This window comes from Anopheles cruzii, chromosome 3 (assembly GCF_943734635.1).
Source record: "Anopheles cruzii chromosome 3, idAnoCruzAS_RS32_06, whole genome shotgun sequence".
In the NCBI taxonomy this organism is placed as follows: Eukaryota; Metazoa; Arthropoda; class Insecta; order Diptera; family Culicidae; genus Anopheles; species Anopheles cruzii.
The window spans coordinates 27,865,804-27,888,584 of record NC_069145.1 but is presented as its reverse complement, the minus strand read 5'-3'; the positions used below and the strand labels follow the sequence as shown (position 1 = coordinate 27,888,584).

The 22,781-nt window shown below is 51.1% G+C and overlaps 1 protein-coding gene across 1 annotated transcript in view; it reads right to left on the bottom strand.

Annotated features, from left to right (window-relative positions):
• Positions 1–22,166, bottom strand: part of LOC128274093 (uncharacterized) — a 59,136-nt gene extending 36,970 nt beyond the window's left edge. Inside the window, exons 1-5 of the mRNA XM_053012179.1 lie at positions 22,062–22,166; positions 9,760–9,858; positions 4,153–4,268; positions 3,765–4,110; positions 2,411–2,953 (exon numbers count right to left, since the gene is read on the bottom strand). Of these exons, the coding sequence (XP_052868139.1) occupies positions 2,411–2,953; positions 3,765–4,110; positions 4,153–4,268; positions 9,760–9,858; positions 22,062–22,166 (1,209 nt within the window). The remainder of the gene's footprint in view (positions 1–2,410; positions 2,954–3,764; positions 4,111–4,152; positions 4,269–9,759; positions 9,859–22,061) is intronic.
• Between the last annotated feature and the right edge of the window lie 615 nt (positions 22,167–22,781).

Sequence of the window (22,781 nt, the reverse complement as noted above, 5' to 3'; positions counted from 1 at the left end):
CACGGCGTTACATCACTCCGACCCACCGTTTTAAATCAATTTTGGTCGCCAAGGTGCTGCTGGTGCTGCTTTGTCTTACACTTTGTCGAGTCATCCTACCATCCCATGTGGGTAAGCTTTGACGTTTGACCAGTTTTTTATTGCTTAAATTACTCTTAAGAACTCTTGTTGATGAGTGAAGATAACTGGTAACTGCTAAGATGTTATCAAAGATATTGCAAGTTAAACAAAAATGTTGAACACGTCTATTGAACTCTTCCATTTATAGGGTGGGTCATCGGAAGTGGAAGCATCGGGCAACCGTGTACCTTTGAGATTAGTTGTCTGATCGACTAATGTCAGTACTGTCATTTCAGTACCGTTTTAAGCATGGAACAGGACACTCCAAAAGTACGCGATAATTTTTTTCCGGCTATGCATTCAAAATAAGCTCTAAATCGTCGTCACGTCTGACAAGGCACAATTTTCGTTAAATGGAGACCAATCCTACAGACGCCTCTTTACTCTTTTTTGGAAGGCGATCAAGGAGCTATGGTAACCGTCAATGAGGAGCTGATGCCAATTGTTCGTGAAAATGCCATAGAAGCTTAAGGGTCCAACGGAACGGTGCCACATGTCACACAGCTGCTCAATTAACAATCAATTTATTGCAATCATTATTCCCAGGACGACTGATATCGAAAAAGGGCGATTTTGACTGGCAACCGAGATCAGCAGATTATACGTCGCCAGACTTTTATTTGTGATTATTATTTCCTTGCCCCAAAATAAAAGACTCTTCATACAATAATGGTTTGATTTGGCTTTTTAGGAAACAAATGCTTCCACTCACAAATACGGCCCAGTTCGTTCGTCTAAGAAGGAAAAAAAGTATTTCAACTTCCAATGGCCAACCTCCTGTGTATGCTTACTGTTGTGTTATGTGTTGGGCCGCAGAAAAGTACCTCATTTTGGTGAAAACTTGAGAAAAAGCTTCATTTTTTATCGCTTCAGAAGAATCTAGAGCCGGAACTACCCGGTTGATTATCCCGGTTCGCTTTCTTGCGGTGGTCGACCCGAAACTCCAGCAGTTTCGGCAGCCGGGCTGGCTTGAACGTCCGCGTCAAGATGGGAGTGATTTACATGTTTACGCAACTGACCAGCTGCCGGGGGAGCTCCGAAGAGCAACGGAATCACCGCAAAAGGGTCACAACCGAAAAAGGGTCGATCGATCGGTGGTTTCAATTCCGCCCCGAGTGGTGCTTCGACCGGTGGCCCCGTCCCGAACAGGGAAGTGGCCCTTAATTGAGACGAATGGGGAACGTGAGTTAAAAATTCATAGTTCCAACTTTCCTCGTTTACAGCCGCCTCCGCTGCGAGTCTTTTGAACGCAGAGAAGGAATACGCTTTTTTCGTTCCAAGCCCCGACATCGAACCCAGCGACCCAGAGGCCCGTGCGGCATAATCAATTTCATTAGATCTGTGAACGGTAATTGAAAGTGAGAGTTCGTTTGTGGCACCAACTGGCAGGCCGTAGGCGGCCGGTCGGTGTTGGTTTCGCGAGCGTGGGCACCGCGGGAGCGCAAATGAAATTTTCCAAACTCCGCCAACACAAAAATAGATGGCCACCGAGCGCGTTCGGTGCGGGCGTCGCGGCCGAATCGAATGGGTGGTCCGTGGTTTCCTGCTGGGTAGGAAAACAAGCAGCAGCTTCATTTTGACGTTAACCTTACTTGCCGCTCGTGAAGTCAATTTCAATAAACGAATTTAATATAATTCTAAAAGATACCCACGAAGACACGGACGGCCAGGCCTGGCCCCAGTGGGCATATTCTTCAGACCAAAGCCCATTCTTCTCGGAGCGCTTGGATGAGTGAACGCGAGGACCTCCGACAGTGAGCGAACGAGAGATGGACTGGGATGGTTAACCGAACGTTCCAACTACGGACAAACTACGGATACGGTTGTTCTTGATGTTGGGGGTTCCATGATTAACTACGGTGCATGCAGCCAAACGAATACATTTGGGGCTGGGACACTAGAGATGGACGGAGGAGGGATACGCTAATCTACTCGCGCTTGCGCTGGGGAACAACATACTCGGCAGCGTACGGGAAAGGAAACTTCCAACGGCCAACGGTGGCTTACTCTACGGCGCGCGCCCCGAGGTCCCCCGAGGTGGAATGGATCGGCCAATCGGGGCGGGGTTACGGTGTGTGTGTACGTATGTAATGTATAATGAGGGTGTGCGCGTGAGGGGTTCTCGTAAGGACAGACACTACTCTGGTTGACTCTGGCACCGGTTAAATGGCATGGAGGCGCCTAGTTGCCCGTAAACCGGATGAAGACGCCTGGTGGCTGCTGCTGGAGTGTGGTCAGGATAGGGGACAAGACGGTGTGAGATGGGGCGAGAAACTTTCGTGAGGCACACCTGGCAGAGGGGTGGCATGGTGGTGCTCAGTGGGTTCGCGCGGCTTGGCAGTGGTGAAACGTTGGCGTTGGTCGAGTAGTGATGGTGATGGTTCGCGGAAGCGGAGCTGCTGCCGACGCCGCCGCCGACGCCGCTGCTGCCGCCCGTGGACGACGTCAGTGCACTGTACTGGCAGTCGGTGAGTGCGTGGCTCGAGGCGCTCGAAGTGACACCGAGCGACCCGACGCCGCCCGTTATCGAGCTGAGGCCGGCCGCCATGGCCGCCGCGCTGATGGCCGCCCGCCCGTCACTGCCGAGCGTGCCGGCCCCGCTCAGGGGCACCGTGGCTCCGGTCAGCCCGGACAGGCCGCCGAGCATGGCCGAGGTGGTGATCTGCGACGCCAGGCTGGTCGCCTGGTGCAGGTGCGACGGGTGGTGCGTGTGGTGCGAGCTGAGCCCGAGCCCGACGCTCGACACGCTCGGCAGCCCGCTGGCGCCGAGGGCCGACGACATGATCGGGCCGGTTGTGCGCGGATGCTCGAGCTCGGCCAGTATGCGATTGTCCTAAAACGAGCGAGCAGGACAGGAGATCGGTTGGTATCAGTCGGTCCGTCCGTCCGCCGGCGCTCCGTCTCGGTCCGCCTCGTGCCCGCGGTGGCGGCTTCGGTGCCACGCGACGAACCGAAAACCGGTGGCGTAAAATGGTCGAACATGATTCAAAACGCGGTAAACGCAAGGCAAGCAAAAAGAGAGGTGGAAAACTAACGATTTTAAATATTTCAAAGTTAAAACAACAGAAAACTCCCGGCGGTCTCGACTCTACGATCGCTAGTCTATGATTACGAGGATCAAAAAGTATGACCTTCGGGCGCTGAGACCGAGCTTTGTACAGCTGCAAAACACACGGACGTAAGGGCGTTACCTAACCTTCGCCTCAAACATCGGAACTGAAACTACAAAATCTATTGAAGGAACGATCAAAAACACGGATCTATCGACACCGGGCTATTGTCTATTCTATGCTCTATTCTAGGGCCACTGAATTCTGGTGCATCTCCTGGGCCGCGCCGAGTAAAAAAACCGAACGGAAATAAATCAATTCTTGAAAAACTCGGGCACCACCGGAACTCGGGCGGACGGTTGTTTGTGGTACAGCTTAACGGAAGCGTTAAATTCGATTCGAAAACATGGGCCAAACGGCGAACAAAATGCGCGCAAAAAAACACAAACACAGGAAACGGAAAAGGAACGAAAAACGAGCTCAATCGAAACGGGCGGCACGAATGCAGTTGGTAGTGGTAATAGTAGTAGTAGTAGTAGTAGTAGTAGTAGGTCTCTAGTTTAACACACATACATTAGCAATGGATAAACGTGCCTGTTCGATCTTTGCCATTATTCTATCAATCTCGCTGCCCTGCTGGTGTCCTCCGGTGGGCGTGGGCGCCCAGGTGACGGTGCTGCCGCCGGTGTTGCTGGTGCCGCCGCTGCTGCTGCTCAGCCCGAGGCTGGTGCTGAGCCCGCCGAGGGCACCCCCGGAAGCGGCGCTCATGCCATAACCCGTGGCCGCTAGTGACCGCTCGAGGGCGCTGCTGTTGCTGTGGCCGTAGCCGGTGCTGCTGCCGTAGGGACCGCCACCGCTGCCGCCGCCACCACCACCACCGGTAGCCGTGATGGTGGACGAGTGGTTGGTGTTGATAGAGCTGCCAACACCCAGGCCGCCGCTGCCGTCCCCACCGCCGGTCGTTGCCCCGAGCGAGCTGAGCATGGCGCTCGTGGACGTGCTGCCCGGGACGGTGGTCGTGGCCCGGCCCGGTCGGGACTTGTGGGAAGCCGACAGCTCCAGCTGCAGCTCCTCGCACCGCACCGTCTCGAGGGCGGCCTGCGTAGGTGTGGGGTTCGGGGTAGGTCGGTTTTCAAAATGGCCAGGGGCAAGGATTCATTCGGTCCGGCGGTCGGTCGGTCGGTCGGTTTTGGGGCGGTTTGGGGCCGAAAAAATAGAACAATCATGGAGTTGATTTTTTGTTTCTCTCGGTCGCCTTCTGTATCTCCTCGCCGCTCTCTCTCTCTCGTGGTGGTGGATGGCGGTGTTGTTGGTTTTTGGCCACCGTGGAAGAGAGGCGTTTACGTGTGTGTGTGTGTACGTGTGTGGGGAAAGTAGAAGAGGTGCGGGCAGTGTTGTTTGTGTGGCATCGGTTTGGTTGTTCCAACACTCTGCTAGCGGCTACGCGTAGTTGAGCCCCTCTATTGGACAGTTACTGTTGCTGTTGTTTCATACTTTGACTAGATTAAAAAGCTTCATCGGTGTGGCTTGCCCGTGTGCCTCTGTGCGTGTGTGTGTGTGTGTGGGCTTGTTGGGAGTTGGGAGGATTTATCTTCCGGTTTTTGTTCCGAAGCCGACGCGTAGGCCTTTGCCATTTTACGGTTTTACGAGGGCTCCACGTTGTGGGGGCCCCACTTTTGGGCCGCTCGGGGCTGTGGGATGTGATGTGAGCTGTTTCTGTTTTGTTTTGGTGACTGTAGTAGTTGAACACTAAACACTGGGTGGCGCATTTTGGCGAAGAAAAACAAACAAATAGCACTACGACACAGAGAGCGAGTTGCGTGGCCAAGGCAGCCGTGGATCACAGGGAGGAAAAGAGGACGAGCGAGCAAGTACGGCCCTGCTTAGGGTTGCGAGTATTAGAGTGTAAACAGAAGCGGGCACAACATTACCATTACCGAAACGAAAAAGGATATTTAGAAGAGTAGAAACGAGCGGAGCGATAAAGCACCTTCATGCGCCACGACTAATCGGCGATGGACCGTTGAGCAGCTAGCCGTGGACTAGCCATCGAACGGTTTCGACGCGTGAAATGGCCACGTAGATTAGCGCTAGAGACACAACAGAGAAACAAACATTTAATCGCAAAAACTCATACACACTCAACGTCACTACAAACGAAAGCAAAAGGGTAGCAATAACGAACAGAGCCGAAGCGCACGGACTAAATAGAGCAAGATCTACTAGAAAAGCTTTGCAGACGATCGGATGATAAGATGATGGCACTTGCTAACGTTTCAGATGGAGCGAAAGAAGCCGACTCTCCAGCAACGGCTCTGATGCTGGGTAATGCTGTATGCTATATTTTACTGTTTCGACCATTTCAAGCCTGATCTGTAGCATGTAATTTCTTTGCGTTTTATTTTTGCAACGGAGCACACCAACTCTACGAGGAATCGTTACGATAAACATTTGATTCGTTAACATTCAACCAACGACGAGTGCAGCGGAGTCAATTCTTGCCGACAAAATCGGCGACTTTACTGGCAAGTTTCTTGGCAGAACTGTTATCTTAGCGGTGAGCAAAAACCATACGAACAGTACGTTGTGTTGGCAAACAGGAAAAGTGTTCCACTCGGAACGGGGCTGGGTAGGTTGCCGTTAAACGCATCTCATTTCGAAGGATACTTTATGTCATTAGTTTGCTGCTCGGATGCGGAGAGTTGGTGTCTCTCTCGGGTCGGGTGACAGCAGTTTTTAGACAGCTCATTAGACCCAACCCGAGAGGCCATTACATTGACGAGGCCCAACAACACTGATGAAGTTCGCGGGACGTCTGGACGCGTTTGGCTATCGCGTGCGGTCACCACCCAAGTCCTGAAATTCCCCATTACTCCGTCCGACGGGGGGTTGGTTGTAATAAGTTGGCCTCGGACAGTTCAGGGGGTGTCATGCGGGAAAACCGATGCTTCATGGCGTGATTTACAACGCATCAAAGAAACCCTTCGAGTAATGACTCAATGGTTGTCCGGTTTTGTTCAAGATGCTCAAGATACAGTCATAGGCTTTGTTTAGTACCAGTGAGCCTTTTCGTGAATTTATTTCGTTAAGTTTTTTCTTTAAGTACCATTCTTACTGATACAAGATAACTGTCAAAACGAATGTCTTTTCTATGAAGCTTTTACCAAGCAATGATTTCAATCCAATTTCATGGGCTGCTTTGTCCATACTTTATAAGGCGGTTAAAAGTAAAGAAACGTCTCAGGGCTTGACAAGTGTGAAATTGAACCTTTGCTCAGCCGAGTAAAGTTGTTCGTTGCGTTCAACGCGCTGGTCGACCAACTACAAAATGGTACATCTGTACGTAATGAATAATCACCGATAGAAACCCCACAGAAGCTATTCAGTTATTATGCTGGAACCAGCTATTTTATATACAGTGTGTATCTTGCTTAGTTTATTGCTTGATGTTTAAATGTTCTTGGACAACTTCCAACATTTGGATGTGTGTCTTAGTGAAATACATAAACATCTGCTAGGTGCGGACGAACGGCGAACAGTAAAAAATGTCTTCCTCACCCAGCAAGCCCAAATTCCGCACATGATTTTATTTACATTTCCACCGGAAGAATGTCCTAAGGTTTTATTCTTTTCTGAACACACTTGAAAAGCGCCGCCGGAAAGAGCCGGAAACTATAGTGGCCCACAGAATGGGCCACCGGGCCAACATATCGGCATTTTTTTTTCTTCTTCAAATAATTCAGTTATTCAGAGTTCGGGAAAAGCGACAACAATGCATGCTGTGCACGGAGGCCCAAGTTTCGTCCCGTCTGCCGCTGACGCAATGGAGGGCGCCAACCGGTACCGAACGTGAGCGGGATGCTACCGAAGACCTAGCCCGACACCGTGTCTCGCCTGACGCCGCACCGCCGCAACATATTTAATCCGCTTTCGGCGAATCATGAGATCATGAAAAAGGGGCAACTGTCGTCGCCTGTACTGCCGATAAACGAAATGCTTTCGGGCATTCTTTTGGGGCGCTGGGCGCCGAGCCCGTTATCGGTGGGCCCGAGGCCGCAAGTGAGAAATATTATATTCTCACCACTCCACAGCACTGGGTGGCCAGCGGCCACCGCTGGGGACATCCACATTTTCGATGGAAACCCGAAAATATGTTTATGGAAATTATGGGCGACACACGGACAAGCTCGTCAGGCCCGCCCAACCACGACGGCAATAGTGGCCCACAATGAATTCGCCAACAAAATTATGGCCCGGACACTTCGGCACCGAAGCCGAAAGATGCCGAAACGATGCCAAGATGTTTGATTAAAAATATTTACGTTTTTATTGTGTTCGTAAAGTGGGCCGCCGCCGCCGGGTTGACCGGATGGATTTAGTTGGTAGCGCAATTTGTAATTCTTTCAGCGCAGCCTTTCTCACTCGACCACTTTCATTGGGGTCAAACTGCTCACCTTTTTTGTGGCCGATAAAGTGAGACGTGCGCCAATTAGAGACCTAGATGCGGTCGCCGACTCAAGCGTGACGCAATCCCCAAGCAGGCATCTTAAAACTGAAGCAACGGATCGTTGATTTAAAAGCTGCTCGGCACGATGGCGACCGCGATGGCCCCATTTCGCAGGGACCCACGGCGCGCGAATAATGGAGCAGGACACAACTCGTTCACCTGACACTCTGGTGGGGATTGTCATCATCAACGGCCGTTTTCACGCTCCGCTAAGCTGCGCCAAGGAGAGAGCGCGAAAGCGGAGCAAATGGTGGCTCTGGCCACGACTGTGGTAACCGATGCAAAAGATATACCATTTATCCTTTGCCACCACCACCACCAGCAACAGAGTCCTCAAGAGAAGGGAGCTCAACCACACACACACAGAGGTTTGTCTGCAATTTATCACTTTTAATTGCATAACAAGCTGCTGATCAGCCGGGTGTGGCCGAGTGGCGAGCACCGAGCGAGAACGGCAATCCCTTCCCGTCGCCGCCCGCCATTAGTGTCCTCGCTAATTACTTCGTCATTTTTGTGTAATGAAAAATGAACGACGCCGTCGACGGGGCGGAACCGGCGCGGTGGCATCGGTTCACCGGTTTTCGAGGTCGTTCCGGCGGCGAAGGCGGTGTTGACGATGCTGTCGGCCAGCCATCCGGTTTCGATTCTGCCGCGGCCCCCAAAGGTAAGAGCGGCTATCAACTCGCGCGGCGCTGCTAATCAGTGGTCGGGAAAATGGTCGAGCTAGTTAGTGGCGGATCTACAGGACGGTCTGTTGACAGCTTTTCTTCCTTGCGAGCCCAATCGGTGGGCCCGAAGACTCCAGACAAACACCAGACACACTCACGGCACGGCACGGCACGTTCGCTTTTACGGTTATTACGGCTGACGTTGGGAAGGAGACAGAGAGCCCGATAGGAGCACCGGGAAACTTTGCATGGGAAACGCAGAAGTCGGTCGTCAGAAGCCATTTAAAAGATGGGCGCACACCCCGCGCCGAATGGGACACTCAATGGGAGCTGTTTGCAGTTTGCTTTCGGTGAAGAAAGGATAACAAAATGAAAAACGCACACACACGCACACACGCACACGCAGCCACAACGAGCTTGCTCTGTTCAACGGCCAACTAATAGAGCCGGCGCTGGCCGGCCCACAACTCCGAACGGCTGCAGGCAAATTCTAACACTAACACTAAAGCGGGATGATGAAGAAGCATGGTGAAGATGGGGCAGATGGATGCTGGTGCTGGGGATGAGATTGGCAGCATCTTAATTCGAGCGTAATTACGCTCGCTGGCTTATGATTTGATGGGTGAATGATTTCGCATGAATAAACAACTTAAAACCCTTTGAATGGAAATGGTAAAGGGTTGTGTAAAAGAACAGAAAACCGAAAAATTAATGACGGCTGATTAAAAGCAAATTAACCTCCGAACGAACATTCCAAGTTACGCGAAATGGCGCGATGCATACCGAACACAAATGCGCCATAATTGACAACCAATGGGAACCAAGAATTAGGATCGTATCTATCGAAAAAGGAGCAAAAAGGAAGTTGAGTAGTAAGGAAAAGATAGGTAAATCTGAGATAAAAAAAGCATTCGAGTAACAGTAGATTAGATAGAATAATGAGAAAACACTGCAGACAGAGCTTCGGTAGGCCGAGAACGTGCGTGACACGTTTCCGACGATTTTCTTGGATATGCTAGTGAGTGACACTCTTATCATCGGTACAGGATAAGGTTGTTTAACATCTACCAAAACACACACACACACACATGGGGGCACACACACACACAGAGTCGCGGTGCTGAGCCGCGGTTCTATCACATTTTCACGACTTTCACGGTCACTATTCTAGTTGAAGAGTCCCATGTGGACAACATAAATACAAAACAGCAATCAAAACGGATCAAGTCAATGACTACCGAGTTCTACTGACGACTAGTGGTTCGTCTGCATGTTTGCTAGCTCTTTCTGTTCGTGTGCTGATTGCGGTGTTGGTGGATTCGCGGTTAGCGGATGGTGTAATGAGGTGGGAGGCTAGAGAGAGATTGAGTTTCGGGGGGAGAGTATTATAGGATAAACAGTTGTAAACACAGACCTTCTTTTCCAATTCGCGTGCTCTGGACTGCAACGTTTCTATCGGTTCACCTATCCTACCCATGCCGGACGACATACCTCTAAGCTGAGCCAGAGCTTCCTGTAAATGAAGTGTGTGAAGAGAGAATCAATGAGAACACAGTGTGAGTATGGTTGGCGCATGATTGATCGGTTCGGGCGACGTCGCGGCCACCGAAACGGAAGACAGGAAGACGCGTCACTACAGATGCGGAGTATTGCCACAAAATATGGTACCATCGTTGGAGAAAGTCCCGCCTTTTCCCAGACGGTGGCCACACTAACCTCACCGCCATTTCCACGGGTGACCCGGACCTCCAGGGGCGGAAAACGGGGGCCAGAGATTCCTGCTAAACAAAAAGCAAACCCGAACCACGAAAATCGACCGCCGAAGGTGTCACCCCCGAACGATGGCGACCGTAAATCTAATCAACTCGATACCGACCGGAAATGAGCTTCCGGCTCCGTTTACGGAGTGACTGGGGGAAAAAACGGAGAAAACAACCGGATGGGAAAGAAAAGTAGAAAACATTCCAAAATCTTACGTCGCCCGTTCGATCGAACCGAGCGGGAATTTTCAATTTTCTCACTTGCCGTCGGGTGGCAATTATTTTACCACTGACATACCGCCGGCGGCCGGCGGCGGGCGACGCGCACACTTATCGCTAATCTTCGGGGGGTTGTGGGGCAGAACACTTTTCACATTTTATTGCCACCCCATCGAGCCTCCGAGGGGCAGAAGCCAACGCCGGTAAGCGATTCTGTGGCCGAAAGAATTCGATTCAGGAAAATGATGATGGCACAAAAATGGTGTGAAACGCTAAAGAAGCTTTCGATGCTTATGAAGCGCCAACACTTTTTATTCCGCGCTGTGCTTTTTCCCGTCTTCTCTCTGGCGCCACCACCTCTTGGAAGATAATTAAAACTGATAGAAATGCAATTAGGCGGCGAGCCCACGGCCCCGGGAGCCAGATCCACAAAGTGAGTGTCACAAAAGTTACACAAACACAAACGACAACGGAATAGTAAAGCGAAACCCTGGATCGCGCTAAACGCAAAGCTTGGGAGCCACCCGTCGAGCTTCCGGTTCGATGAATTTTCCGAATCATGTTTGATTTTCTTGCCACACAAAGAAAGTGACGGTTTTCGGGGCCATCGAACAGAACCGAGCGCCTACAGTTATGCAATAGCGGTGGTTGGGTAAGTAGTGAAAAAAGGACAAGGGAAAATAATCGGCCATTATCAATGAAACGGAATGAATCCATCAACACAGAGAGAGAGAGAGGGAGGGAGAGAAAGGCTGATGTATGCAAGAAAGAGAGCGAGACAAAACAGTGAAAGCGGAACTTCAATCAAACACCGAAAACACTCCTCGCAACAATGGAAATAATCAATCAAACACCGGCTGTCGGCGGCCCGAGGAAGATAATCGGCCGATCATTGGGTCCGGTTCCATCTGGGAGGCTGTACGCGCGTGACAGAGCACTTATGCGAGCACCTCGAGGGAGAGAAAGAGAGAGAGAAAGAGAGAAGGAGACATCTTAAACTAAGGTCTGCGTTGTGAGCTGCGCAACGCTAAGATCGGGGTCGTCTTGGAGGGTAAAAAAGGACATTCGAAATAGAGTTCCGAAGCAGGGAGAGAAAGAGAGACAGAGAGCCATGGTAGAAGGTCGGCGGAAAACTTCAAAAATCGCGGAGTTCTATCACCACCGGACCGCCGGAGAATAGATATTAATGAGACGCTCGAAGCGTTCGGCACGTGTTGACCCGTAACTGATCCGACTGCTGCCGCTGCTGCTGCTGCTGCTCCGACGACGACGACGACTGCTAAGCAATCTTGACTTTTTCCGATCGATTAGAAGTGTCTGTCCGGCTCCACGTGCAGTGTCAATGGCGGACCGACGGGGACCATCCGGGCCAGGCCGGGGAGCAAGTCAGCGCGCCACCGCACGATTATTGCTTTATTTCGGGTTTGTCGATTTGGCCACCGAAAGGACCTGAACAAATGGTGCAAATATCCTTTTCCGTTAAGGGGAGGGGCGACCGATAAAGGATCGATTTTCGCGCCCGGGTCGCCGAGGACATAATTTCGCACGGTGTCAAAGAGGGTCGTCGTGAGCCAAGTTAATGGCCAAGATGGGGACGATTGTTTTTTTTTTCGGTTTATTCTTGGGCGACATGCTGATGACAAAGGATGTTTATCGTTTCGGTCGGATATTAACCCTAAAAAGGTGCCCCGTAATGAAATGGTGGTAAGAAAAGTGGCGTCTTTGGGTGTAATGAAAACCCTTCGTAACTCTCGGGAAAGCGTCTCGATTTAATGGAGCCCTTAAGACGGTGGTGGTGTCGGTGTCGAGTGAGAATGATTTGCTGGTTTCGATTGGTTTGAAAATGATTGGTTGCGAAAACGATTTGCAGCGCACCTAGGGTGTCTGTGCGTGGTGTCCTCTGAAGAAGGACGGAGCCGACGCCCAGCCAGTCAGTTTGAGAGAGACAGAACGAGAGCGAGAGAAAGGAAGCTGGTCTCACTCGAATCGAAACTAGAATGCATGCAGAGGAAGAAGAATATTGAAGTGAGAAACGAAACGAACGAACGTCAGAAAATTGAAAATACTTCATTCGAAAATCCGCTATCAAACCGTGCATTGGATGGACTAGGACTATTGGATGGACTATTACTATTAGAGGAAAATAAACGAGAAACAAGGCGAACGCTAGGAAACGCATACTTACAGACAGCTCTGAGGCTTTTCTTTCGGTTTCGGCTGACTAGTTCGGCACTTCATACAGACTCATAACCTAAGAAGGCCTAAGCTACGACAAAGTATGTCCTCATAGATGTCGGCTACTGTCGAATGTTTCAATATCGCCCGTTTGGGCTCGCCACAGAAATTAACAAATAATAGATGCCACAGGCCACGCGAGGCATCCAATCGAATTGGGAAGGTTCCAAAAAGGTTGAGATAAAAGTCTGTAGCAATTCGCTCTAGTGAAGCCTTCACCAAATACTTGAACGCCTTTCGATTTCGATCACTAACAAGAGTATGTAAAATACCTGAAGTTTCGAGTTTTGCGAGTATTTAATAATTAAATTGAATCACTTTAACATGATGTGGATCATCTGTCTGCGCTGCACCAATTAGTTGGTTTCTTGACGTCTTGGCCAAAGACATCCTGTTTAAACCCGGACAGTGCACCTCAAATTGAGTGCAAAACTTTACGTTGCTGATCGCTCTTCACGTTTGCGCGATAAAAGTAAGACCAAACGCTCCAGCGATTGATCGAATATTAGCTCGGTTACGCTACACGTGTCTGAATTTATGTGCCGCCTCCGCCAGTGTCCGTTTCAAGAAGAAGTAGTGCCCTCGACTGTTTATAGGACAATTAAAACATCAACTTAACTTAATCGCCCAGCACCAGGCCGGGTCAATAAACTCCCAACCACCGCAGGGCGGACGGCACGAAATGGAGAAATGTAACTCGAAGCCTTACGCCACATGGTCGCACCTCTGAGTGTGTGTGTGCCAGAGTGCTCTAGCTACGAGGCAAAAATAGCAAAACGGCACTGTCATCGCCGCGGCCCGTGTCACTTTGACATTGCCCACCACCACCACCACCACCGTTGCGGTTCCGTTCCGTTCCTGGTTTTTATTGATCTAATCGGAAGCCCGGGAAAGCGGCAGGAAAGTAATATCGCTTATGTCATAAGTGTGCCCTTAACATGTGCGGCCCTCCATCGGCCGCGCTTTACCCCCGGTCGTTCCGCCGTCGTTGCCGGCGAAGGGAGTGAAAATGGCCGGGCATGCCCTAAACCACTGCGCCACATCAACCACCGCGCACACACGAATGGTTTGCTGTGTAATAATGGATAAATTGTGTCCCATTAGTGAGGCAAGAGGGCAGCCAGGTAGTCCCTCACCTCACCGTCATAAGCTTTCCAGCCTGGGTTGGCCTGGAACGGGGCGGACGACGGCACAAGGGGCAGCTAATGCAGCAATAAAGGACAACAACGGGTTGCCTACCGCGCAGGCAGACAGATAGTGCAGCCCCCGTGGCATCGCTGCTAGCCCGGAACCGGAAGCAACGGACGACGACGGAGAGAGAGAGAGAGCGAACCGCAGAAAAGTGCTGGAACTAAATGCCCCCACGTCAGTGTTCGTCTCGATTGCGGCTTCGTTTATTAATAGACAAAGTTATTTAAAGCCACCGACACCGAAGCGGCGGACGATGATCGACGGGCGCGGCGCAGCAACAGCCCCGAACGGGGGCCCATCCTCCGGACCCGTCGCTAAAGATAGCAAACACGGTTCCGGGCGGTAAGATTTCCGCCAGCGCGTACCGACCATGGTGGAGAGCGACCAGCGGATATCGATTATCTGCCCGGGGATGCCGTGGTGGATACGTGTAGATCCCCCCCCCCCCCGCGCCAAAGTTCGGTTCCGGAAGAGCCCTGTTTTAGATCCACGTATCAGCTCGCTCCGGCTGATCTGATTTATCTCCGATGGTTTCATCCGCCTTCGCCTCGGTGGGCCGGCACGGTCACCGTGCCACCCAAAATCAAGAGCATAAGTTGCGCAAACCCCCCCTCCACTTGGCCGGCCGGTTTTTCGTCCTTCCGTTCCGTTCGAGGACGACGTCGATGGACGAAAGTTTTCGCTGTCCAACAGCTGCTCGGGTGTTGGTGTGACGGAGAAGCATTTTTACTTGTTTTGCTCCAAACTTGGTTCCGTCTCTCGGCACGGCAAATCCGTGCAAGCTTGACTTGGCACCGCCACGGCAAGTTGGCCATGTTTAATTGATTCGACAGTGTGCCGGAGTGCGCGCCACTGCGCCCCGGGGGAGGAAACTTTACGCTTTTATACGCTTTTATCTATTATTGCTTGTCCAGTGTTGCGGGGATTCCGGGCGTTTTCTTTTTTGGCTTACGTTAATACGGGCGGCAATGTTGTCGCCGATTGCCGGGAGCGGCTGGTGGTCGGCACCGGCACGGTGACCGAACAACGGCTGCAGGGCGACGGCGGTGTGGCATAAATTATTTGCCTTTACAACTTTTGGCTTCTGTAAGCTACCTAACTTGGTGAGCGTAACATGCAACGGATTTGCTCATTTCTTTGCTATCCTGCTTTTGGGGAGTCGGTCGCCGTTCGGAAGTGGCTGAATTCTGAAGATTTTGTTTTTTGAGTCTCACCCAGCACAATGTAAGTTGTGAGGTATTTAAAGTATCGTTTGTTCCAGCAAAACTGTTTTGTCGAAGCATTCACTCGCTCAGCTTAGTGGAATATTCATGTCTTTGAAATAAATTAAATCAGAACTTGTCAAAGGTAAAAGTATTAAAGCCATTTTGCATCAACCTCAGTTCAAAACCTGTTTGGTCTAATGAAATTTGAACACAACATAACGGAGTAAGCCAAACGAAAACACCATTGCATAACTTTAGGCGTATTTATAAAATATGAAATTTAAACCACCTAAAATCCCTTTCCTTAACTAAACAATATTTCGTTTCAGAATTTCGAAATGAATCATGGAAAAAAGCGAGCCACAGCGTTATGCAAAACGGTTGCTGTTCGGTTCGATTTAAAACTTTTCATTGGTCCGTGTTTTACGAGTTCACGCGAAAGTGCTGCGACCCTTGGCTCTTCGACCTGTTCGGGAGGCTGTGCTGCTCGGTGCCCGCGGGCATACCGGGCGCTATAATGCGATATCGCTGACAAGATGCCATCGAGCGAGCCAACCTTTGACTCGCATTAACGATTTTTCTTTTCATCCGAACGCGGTCGGCCGTTTTTTTTCTCTCGCCACGTTCCGTCGCGATCCGCGTCCTGTTAATGCTCGCTCTCTCACTCGCTCACCGGAAACAATAATCGTTAAACTCTCTTTATGGTAATCTATTAAGCCATCAGTAGCGCCACCGACTCATAACGGGGCGACTCGTCCGGGCCTCTGGCCGAATTTGGTGTCTGCCTCCTGGAGGTCCCCGGAGGGGCCCGATCGGATCGGCCGAAGGCATTCGGGGCGCGCAAGACACTTCCCGGATGCCCGAGGGTGATTGCAAAACGCTGTCACCCTTGCGTGGATCGGAAGATGGAAATCGATACTTGACGCCCAAACGAAAGGGGGGCGAGGGCAGATTGCTCGGTGGGCTTTGACCCGAGGGCGTGACAGAATAGAAAGAAACATAAATAAACGGGTGGCTACGGGTGGCTAATAAACGGGTGCTATTGTGGTCGAGGCCACCATCCTCCGCGGTGGGTGGTTCCGCTAAATCTCGCCACCCAAATGGTGTTCGCATCGATCGGTAATGTTAAGTGCTTCACAAATGCCGCCCTTTCAAATAATGGGGCTCGTCGATTCATTAAAGCAGTTCGAATGCCATGCAAAAAACGAGCTTCCCTTCCCTCCAATCGGAGTGGGCTCGTCGGGCTTCGAGAGGATATGCCCGTCTCGCCGACGCTGCAAAAAAGGAGCTGCGAGCTTACGCAACATAAGGGTGTCGAAAAGCATAACTTATTGACGTACGCAGCGCGCGCCTCGAGACCGATCGTGGCGGAGAGCCCTGCCCCCGCCTCCCACGATCGGACCCTCCACGCGACGAGCGGTCCGATCGATGGGCGCCACACTACGCGGCGGAGTCAATTTACTGCTCAAACATGAGAGTTCCTTCAATTCCTTTTTCTTTCCGGTTTTTATGCCGCGGCCGGGCACCCCTGTCACTTCACTTTTGTTTGCGGACCCCTCAGACGGCCCAGAACGGCCCCAGGGACCGTGGGAGTATCAATGGTTAAAAAGGTTCACGTTCTGCCAAAGTTATGAGTAACGGACGACGGCCCATAAATAATCGAAGTTCAACATAGGCTCCGGCGCGTACCCCTGTATCCGCTGTGTCAGGGGCCCCCGTCGTGGCGGGAACTCCTTCAAGCGCCTCGCTGTGGGCTCAGCAACAAAGTATTCAACCTGCCCTACCGCCCGTCCGCTCGGGAGAGTCTAAAAATACTGCCGCTCAGTGCTGTTGCCGTCCTCTTCAGCGCTCGGGCTCGGTCATCGATCGAGCGCGGCTCGGTAATGGCCCTCAGCTTTAGTAAACCGTGTTTCAATTGTCTTGTCATGATGAGAGGGATAAATTATGATTTACCGTGGCCGAGGCGAACGAGCGGCCGTCGCCGTCCCCACCGCCTTGGGCGGCCGGGAGACCATTCCGCTTGGCAAGGACACCCGGGGGAAATCTTCTTTCGGACGCCCGAAATGGAAGCAAATAAATTATGTTTGTAAATTGAGCCCAAAAGTGAGGCACGCCGTTGGCAGTCTTCCCTTAAAGTCGCCATTTACATCCAGAGGCCACCGCGAGTGCGAGAGAGAGGGAGACGAATAGACGAAATATTTTGCATTTCATTTCACCGATTCAGCTGGACGGGAGATGTGACGTGCCTAAAGCGGTCAATTGCAGTTTGCGTGGCGTATGACAGCGTAATCGATGGACGGCAGCCTGTCTCGCTGGTGGATGGATGGATGTGTCGGGCAGGATAAGTTTGCTACATGGCAGTTAACCGAAGGATCGAAAATGGAGTGTCGAGGACTTCACATTACGTTTGATGAGCGCATCGCGAAAGGACAGAGAGTGTCCTGCATCACTGAATCACTCCGTGTTCAGCGAAAACCTGTAAAATATTCTTCGTGACAGTATTTTCCCCATTTCCTCGGTGCTTAATAACGAAGCAAAGTAGTAAGTTATTATCGATCCCTTTTTTTAATTGACATTAAAGTGAACTTTAAATTATAGATAAATGCTTTCTAAACAGAAATGTTGGACACTACAGCAAGCAGGATTTCATTAGTATTTCAAGGCACCAACTTCTTAAAATGAAAAATCACTTTTGTTTAAAGCAAGTTAACAAAATTGGCAAAATTGGCATCGAAAAAACTTGATTTTCACATCAGCAAAAGGCCCGGTTTTGGGCGTTTCAGGCGAGCAATGAACAGGAATCGCTTCTAAAACAATAGCAACAAACGTTGTAAATGGCTCTTTTGGTGCCAGAAATGCATTAGATCTTTCAAAAGTTTTGCGTCTTGTGTCTCTGTTGAGACATTTCTCCATTTTAGTTCGGTGTCGGAGTGAGAAACAAACCTTCTAGTGAGCGGCAATTAACGGGTGTTCTTGTTACTTAAGCACAAAGTCCCAAATACCCAGCTGGAAGCTGGAAATTTATTCAGCCAACCAGATATCGCTCCGCCAGAGGCGAATCAAAAGAACACGGGGACCCATTTGAGCACCTGAAGCTGGCGAAAGCCGTGTGATAGGGCTACGAGATTTACTTGTCAGTAAACGGATGTCACGAGCCGTGCTTGACAAATTTGTGGGCTAAAAATTGCTCCACCGGCTACAGATTGCCAGCCCCGATAGTAAAGCTCGGGGTTAGATATCAACCGATGACTCAGGCGGGTATCCTTGCGCGTGGATGTTTAGATTAACTGCTTCCAAGCAGTTAATGGGATCGAGAGAGAAAGCGAGAGAGAGAGAGAGAGAGAGCGCAAGAAAGCGTACCCGAGCACCTAGCATCATCGGTGCGAAGGGGAACGCCTTTCCCCGAAGGACCCTTTCAGTTTTGCTTCCGGTTCCGGTTCGACGGCACGAGTGGCTTCTCATCGGCCACGGATGAAACGGATTTGGACCGGAGTCGGTTTGGTCCACCGTCTCCACCTTCCGGCTCCACAAGCTAGGAAAAGAGGCGAAGACAGCCTTTCGCCAAATTTTCCTTGCCTCCAACGAAGAGTTCTTGACGATTGCCGCCAGCCTTGGCAGGGCGGCAGGCGCGCGACGGCAGTACTTTTGCATAAAACATCAGCTCGCATAATCTTCCCTGAAACCGGGAACGAAGCTCAACGAAGCGCACTGCCTCTGCCTGGCGAGCAACCTTTGCTCGCCATCCTTTGCGTGGGCTTCTCACGAAGGCTTTGAGCTGCGGAGGTAGATTTTTATCGCTGTGTGGCTGTGCGTCTGTTGGCGGACACTACACACACACACACGGGCATGCACACTACAGGTGCATAGCTTTGCGCGTAGCAAAGGCTACCAACGCCAGTTGGACGGAGCCGAGGTCTAAAGCCTTTATGGCCGTAAAGCAACCAGCAGCATCATACCCTAGCGTGCAGGGCACGGCGAGTGACGGAACGGCCCGGTACACAAGCGGTTCCGGGTTTTCAGCCACTTTACGCCGTGAGATGGAAAATTAGACATCCGTGTGCCGTGTACACTGTGACGGCAGGCCATCATCTTCATCGGCCATTTTCCTGTTTTTTTTTAGCCCGGACCCCGTACGCCGGAAGTGCTAATTTAGTAGAGAGCCAGCGTTTAAAGGACAAAACATTCTGGGCCAATTCCCAGAGAAACCCATGCTCCCGTTGGATGTTGTGTTTCGCCCGAAAGCTTTGCCAAATCGCAACATCTGAACGATGCTGAACCGGTTCTCAACCGATTCTGAACCGGTCAAGAACCGGCTCCGGGCCGAAGTAGTATAATGCATTTTTCAGCACTTTTATGCACTTTCTTCCTTGGTTTGCGGTGTAATGAATGCAAGACGTGGAGCTTTAGCTAAGCCACACACTAATTGATCTCCTCGGGAGCACTAGAAATGGGGTCTGCAGACGACAAACTACTAGTGGCTACTAGCGCTGTGCCTCGGCCACTGTGATTGATTAATTTTCCAGACCAAAGCACGCCATCAAAGGACCGGCACCGAGGGCTGTGTGTGAAAGTGTGTGCACGAGCTGGGAAAACAATTTTGCGCACGTTACTAGTCGCCGCATCAATATCTGGGTATGCGGCATACTCGGGACCTTGAAATGGCCTCTAAGGCACACAGTTTGCATCGTTCGGCAAACAATAGCACGTTCGAATAGCAGCTTCGAGCGTCCGAATATTTTGTCCCTAACGCAGCATTTTTGGGCAGGCGCCGCCTAATTTATTATTCACCTAATGTGTATAAATTTTCACTCAATCGTGTTAAAAGTGGGCAACAAAAATGTGAAAAGAGAACCAACGCCCGGAGCTCGCGCCAGCAATCCGAGCCGGGAGTCATTAAATACGCAGAGCCATAATTTCCGCTCGGGAACCGCGGCTTTACGGCCAAAGTGCGTGACGTGGGGCCATTTTTTATCTGCCTTTATCAACATATGTATGTTGGGGGCCAGTCACCGGACGACCGAGAGCTGCCGGGCACGCAAATTATCGCTCACCAAAAGCACCGGGCCACAGAAGTTGAGTCGCAAGTCGAATCACACCGGGCGGATCGGGCGATAATTAGTCAACGGGCGCACATATTTCATCTCAATCGTCCGCGCGGATTTCTCCAATTTCACATTTTATTCGCCATCCAACGCGCGGTGATGCTTGAGCAATCAGATTCGACTGATTTACGGTGCCCGGCGTACCGGTACCGGCTGCCTCAGGGCTTAGAGAGTCCACCACAGACCACTTGCGAGGAGATGTTGGCTTCGACCGGACCCAACCCAAGACTCTGGCACCTCCGGGTGAGGGGGGATGGCAACAATTTGAAAATAAATCATTTTTCCACCCGCGAGTGAGCTGCTGAAATGCTGCAAACTAACCCATTCCGGCCCGGTCCGGTTCAGGTGGTGGTCAACACTTACTTTGTTTTGCATTGGCACGGAAAACATTTACATTTAATCAACCTGAGCCCGGTAACGGCCCCGTTTGGCACGTTTCCCACGTTCACGTTTGGAGCCGGTGCTGGATCTCGCCTTTTCCCCGGCGGCGTCGCTACAGTCGCTTATTATAATTAACTTTCAATTTTCTTCCCGCCACCGACGGTCGACGTGCCGTGCGCCGTGCAGCTGAAGTTGAACCTAAAATTATTCAACACGGTTCTCATAATTGGCAGGGGTCCACGGGATCCCTTTCGGTGGTCGGATTCGGGGGAAAGGATTTAGAGAGGCGACCGGCGCGCCGAGTGTGGCCACAAATGGGGATATTTCTGGACGCTCAGTAACTGCACGGTGGGTTTGGTGGCGCTGGGTTTGGTTTGGCCCGACGGTTTCGGGTCTCAATTGGGGCGGTGGTACACCACACCAAAGGTGCGTCTCGAGTACACGCGGCTGAGCGCGACAGGCTGATCCTCATCTGAATGGCAAATTTAATTAAAAGCCCTTCGGCGGCCAACCGGTGGTCGGTCGGTGGCGTTCCGCAGGCATGACGCCAAACGGGCCCCAAATCAATCGGGCCGCGGTACCTCGAGGAACCGGTAGATGGAGTACTTTGGGCGAGGGGAGTACAAAGTATGGCCCTTTATTAAAGATCGATTGCCAATCCGCCAACCGGTGGGCTGTGTTGGGTAATGGCAGTTTAAATGGCTGCAGCCACGAATGTTTGGCCTCGCAACTTTAAGGCCAAGAAGCCAGTACGTGGCTAATGCTACCTAGTTTATTGCCATCATAGCTAAAGACGCTGACCGCATGGTTAGATCTTTGTCGCTACGCATTAGTCGAAACGAATGCGAATGCCAACGAGTTTAATGAGTGTTTTGTACAAAAAATCCAAGCTACTGGAACAAATTACACTCGTTACACAAGATTCCCAAACTGAATTCCAACGACCCTAAGCCGTTGGTCAACGCGAATCGCACAGACGCGCTATGCTAATCACTTTCGATTCGTCGTTCAACAGTCATCGTTGACTACGCGCGAAATGGATTACGATTGAACAGTCGAAGCTCGAACTTAACGAGATTTTGATGTAAATTTTGCTTCACCCGGCGCTTTCGCTTACAATCAGGTGGCCAATCGGCGAGGCTTTCGGTTCGATGCGGTGATTTCAAGGTTTCTGACATTCGGCCCTTCTCTCCACAGGTCAGCTAACAGCTAACACAGGAGCAAGCCACTGTGACAGGCGTAATCTTTTAATGGAACAACTTTCGCAACTTTTTTTTTCCAAAAATTACATTACGCCTCGCTTAATTGCGCGGTCCACCGCACGCATCGGATGAGTTGGCCGTGCGCTTTTGGAGAGATACCGTGAAACGGCAAAAACCTATTAGAATAATGCCAGCCAGTGCGGCCAATGGGACATTCGCATTCTCCGGCGAGAAGGAACACCAGGGAAAACGAGAAAGATAAAACAGGTGGTAGAGTTTGGGTTGTTCGTCAAAGATTTACGATGCTCCACGCCTGGCGTTCGGTTCGGCCAGAGTGTATCCGTCGCCAACGCGGAACGCGGAGAGGAGGGATGTGGGTCAAGCGAGTGTCGAATCGATGCTGGCCGGACGGTTGGCTTACCTGATGGGCACGTTCTGCTTCCGCTCGGCGAGCTTCGGCGTCCCGAAGTTGCATACTGAGTGAGTCCAACATGGCGTCAGACACCCACAGTGCGTCGTTGGACATCGTCTGAAACGGGAGCAAGAATGGAGTTAGTGACCGTCAGTCAACAATCGTCGAAAACTTGCCCCAGCAAGCAAAAACGATAACCAAAAGCTTGGCTATGCCGAATGACCACCAAACCGGAGCAGCGCTCCAAAGATTTTGTCGCATTCACGCTCTTAACTTTCGCATCCCCCGCTGTGCTCGAATTTCGTTTCGTAGTTATTTGCATTTTCCACCCCACGGCGACTAATGAGTGGAGACGCATGGTGCTTGACAATAAAATACGATGGAGACGCCTGGTGCCTGACAAACGAGGCGAGGGCCCGGACTGACGCCCAAATGTTGGCGGCTCACCGTGACAGGAGACATTATCAGAAAGAGCAAAAAAGAGGAAATATGAAGGTTAAACGAGGAAAGGGGCAAACCGGTTATTTCTTGTGTTCGGAAAACGACAGATTCGGAGAGAGAGAGAGAGAAAAACGTTAGAGAACGACCATTTCAGGCGCCGAAACTGGTACGTGTTCTCTGCTGCTAGAACACACCCATCCTGCAGATGGGAATGGATGCCGGAAATGACTTTTTCCTACGGCGCCACGCCGCGCCGGCGGTGAGGCGGAATTGGGTTTGAATAAATTT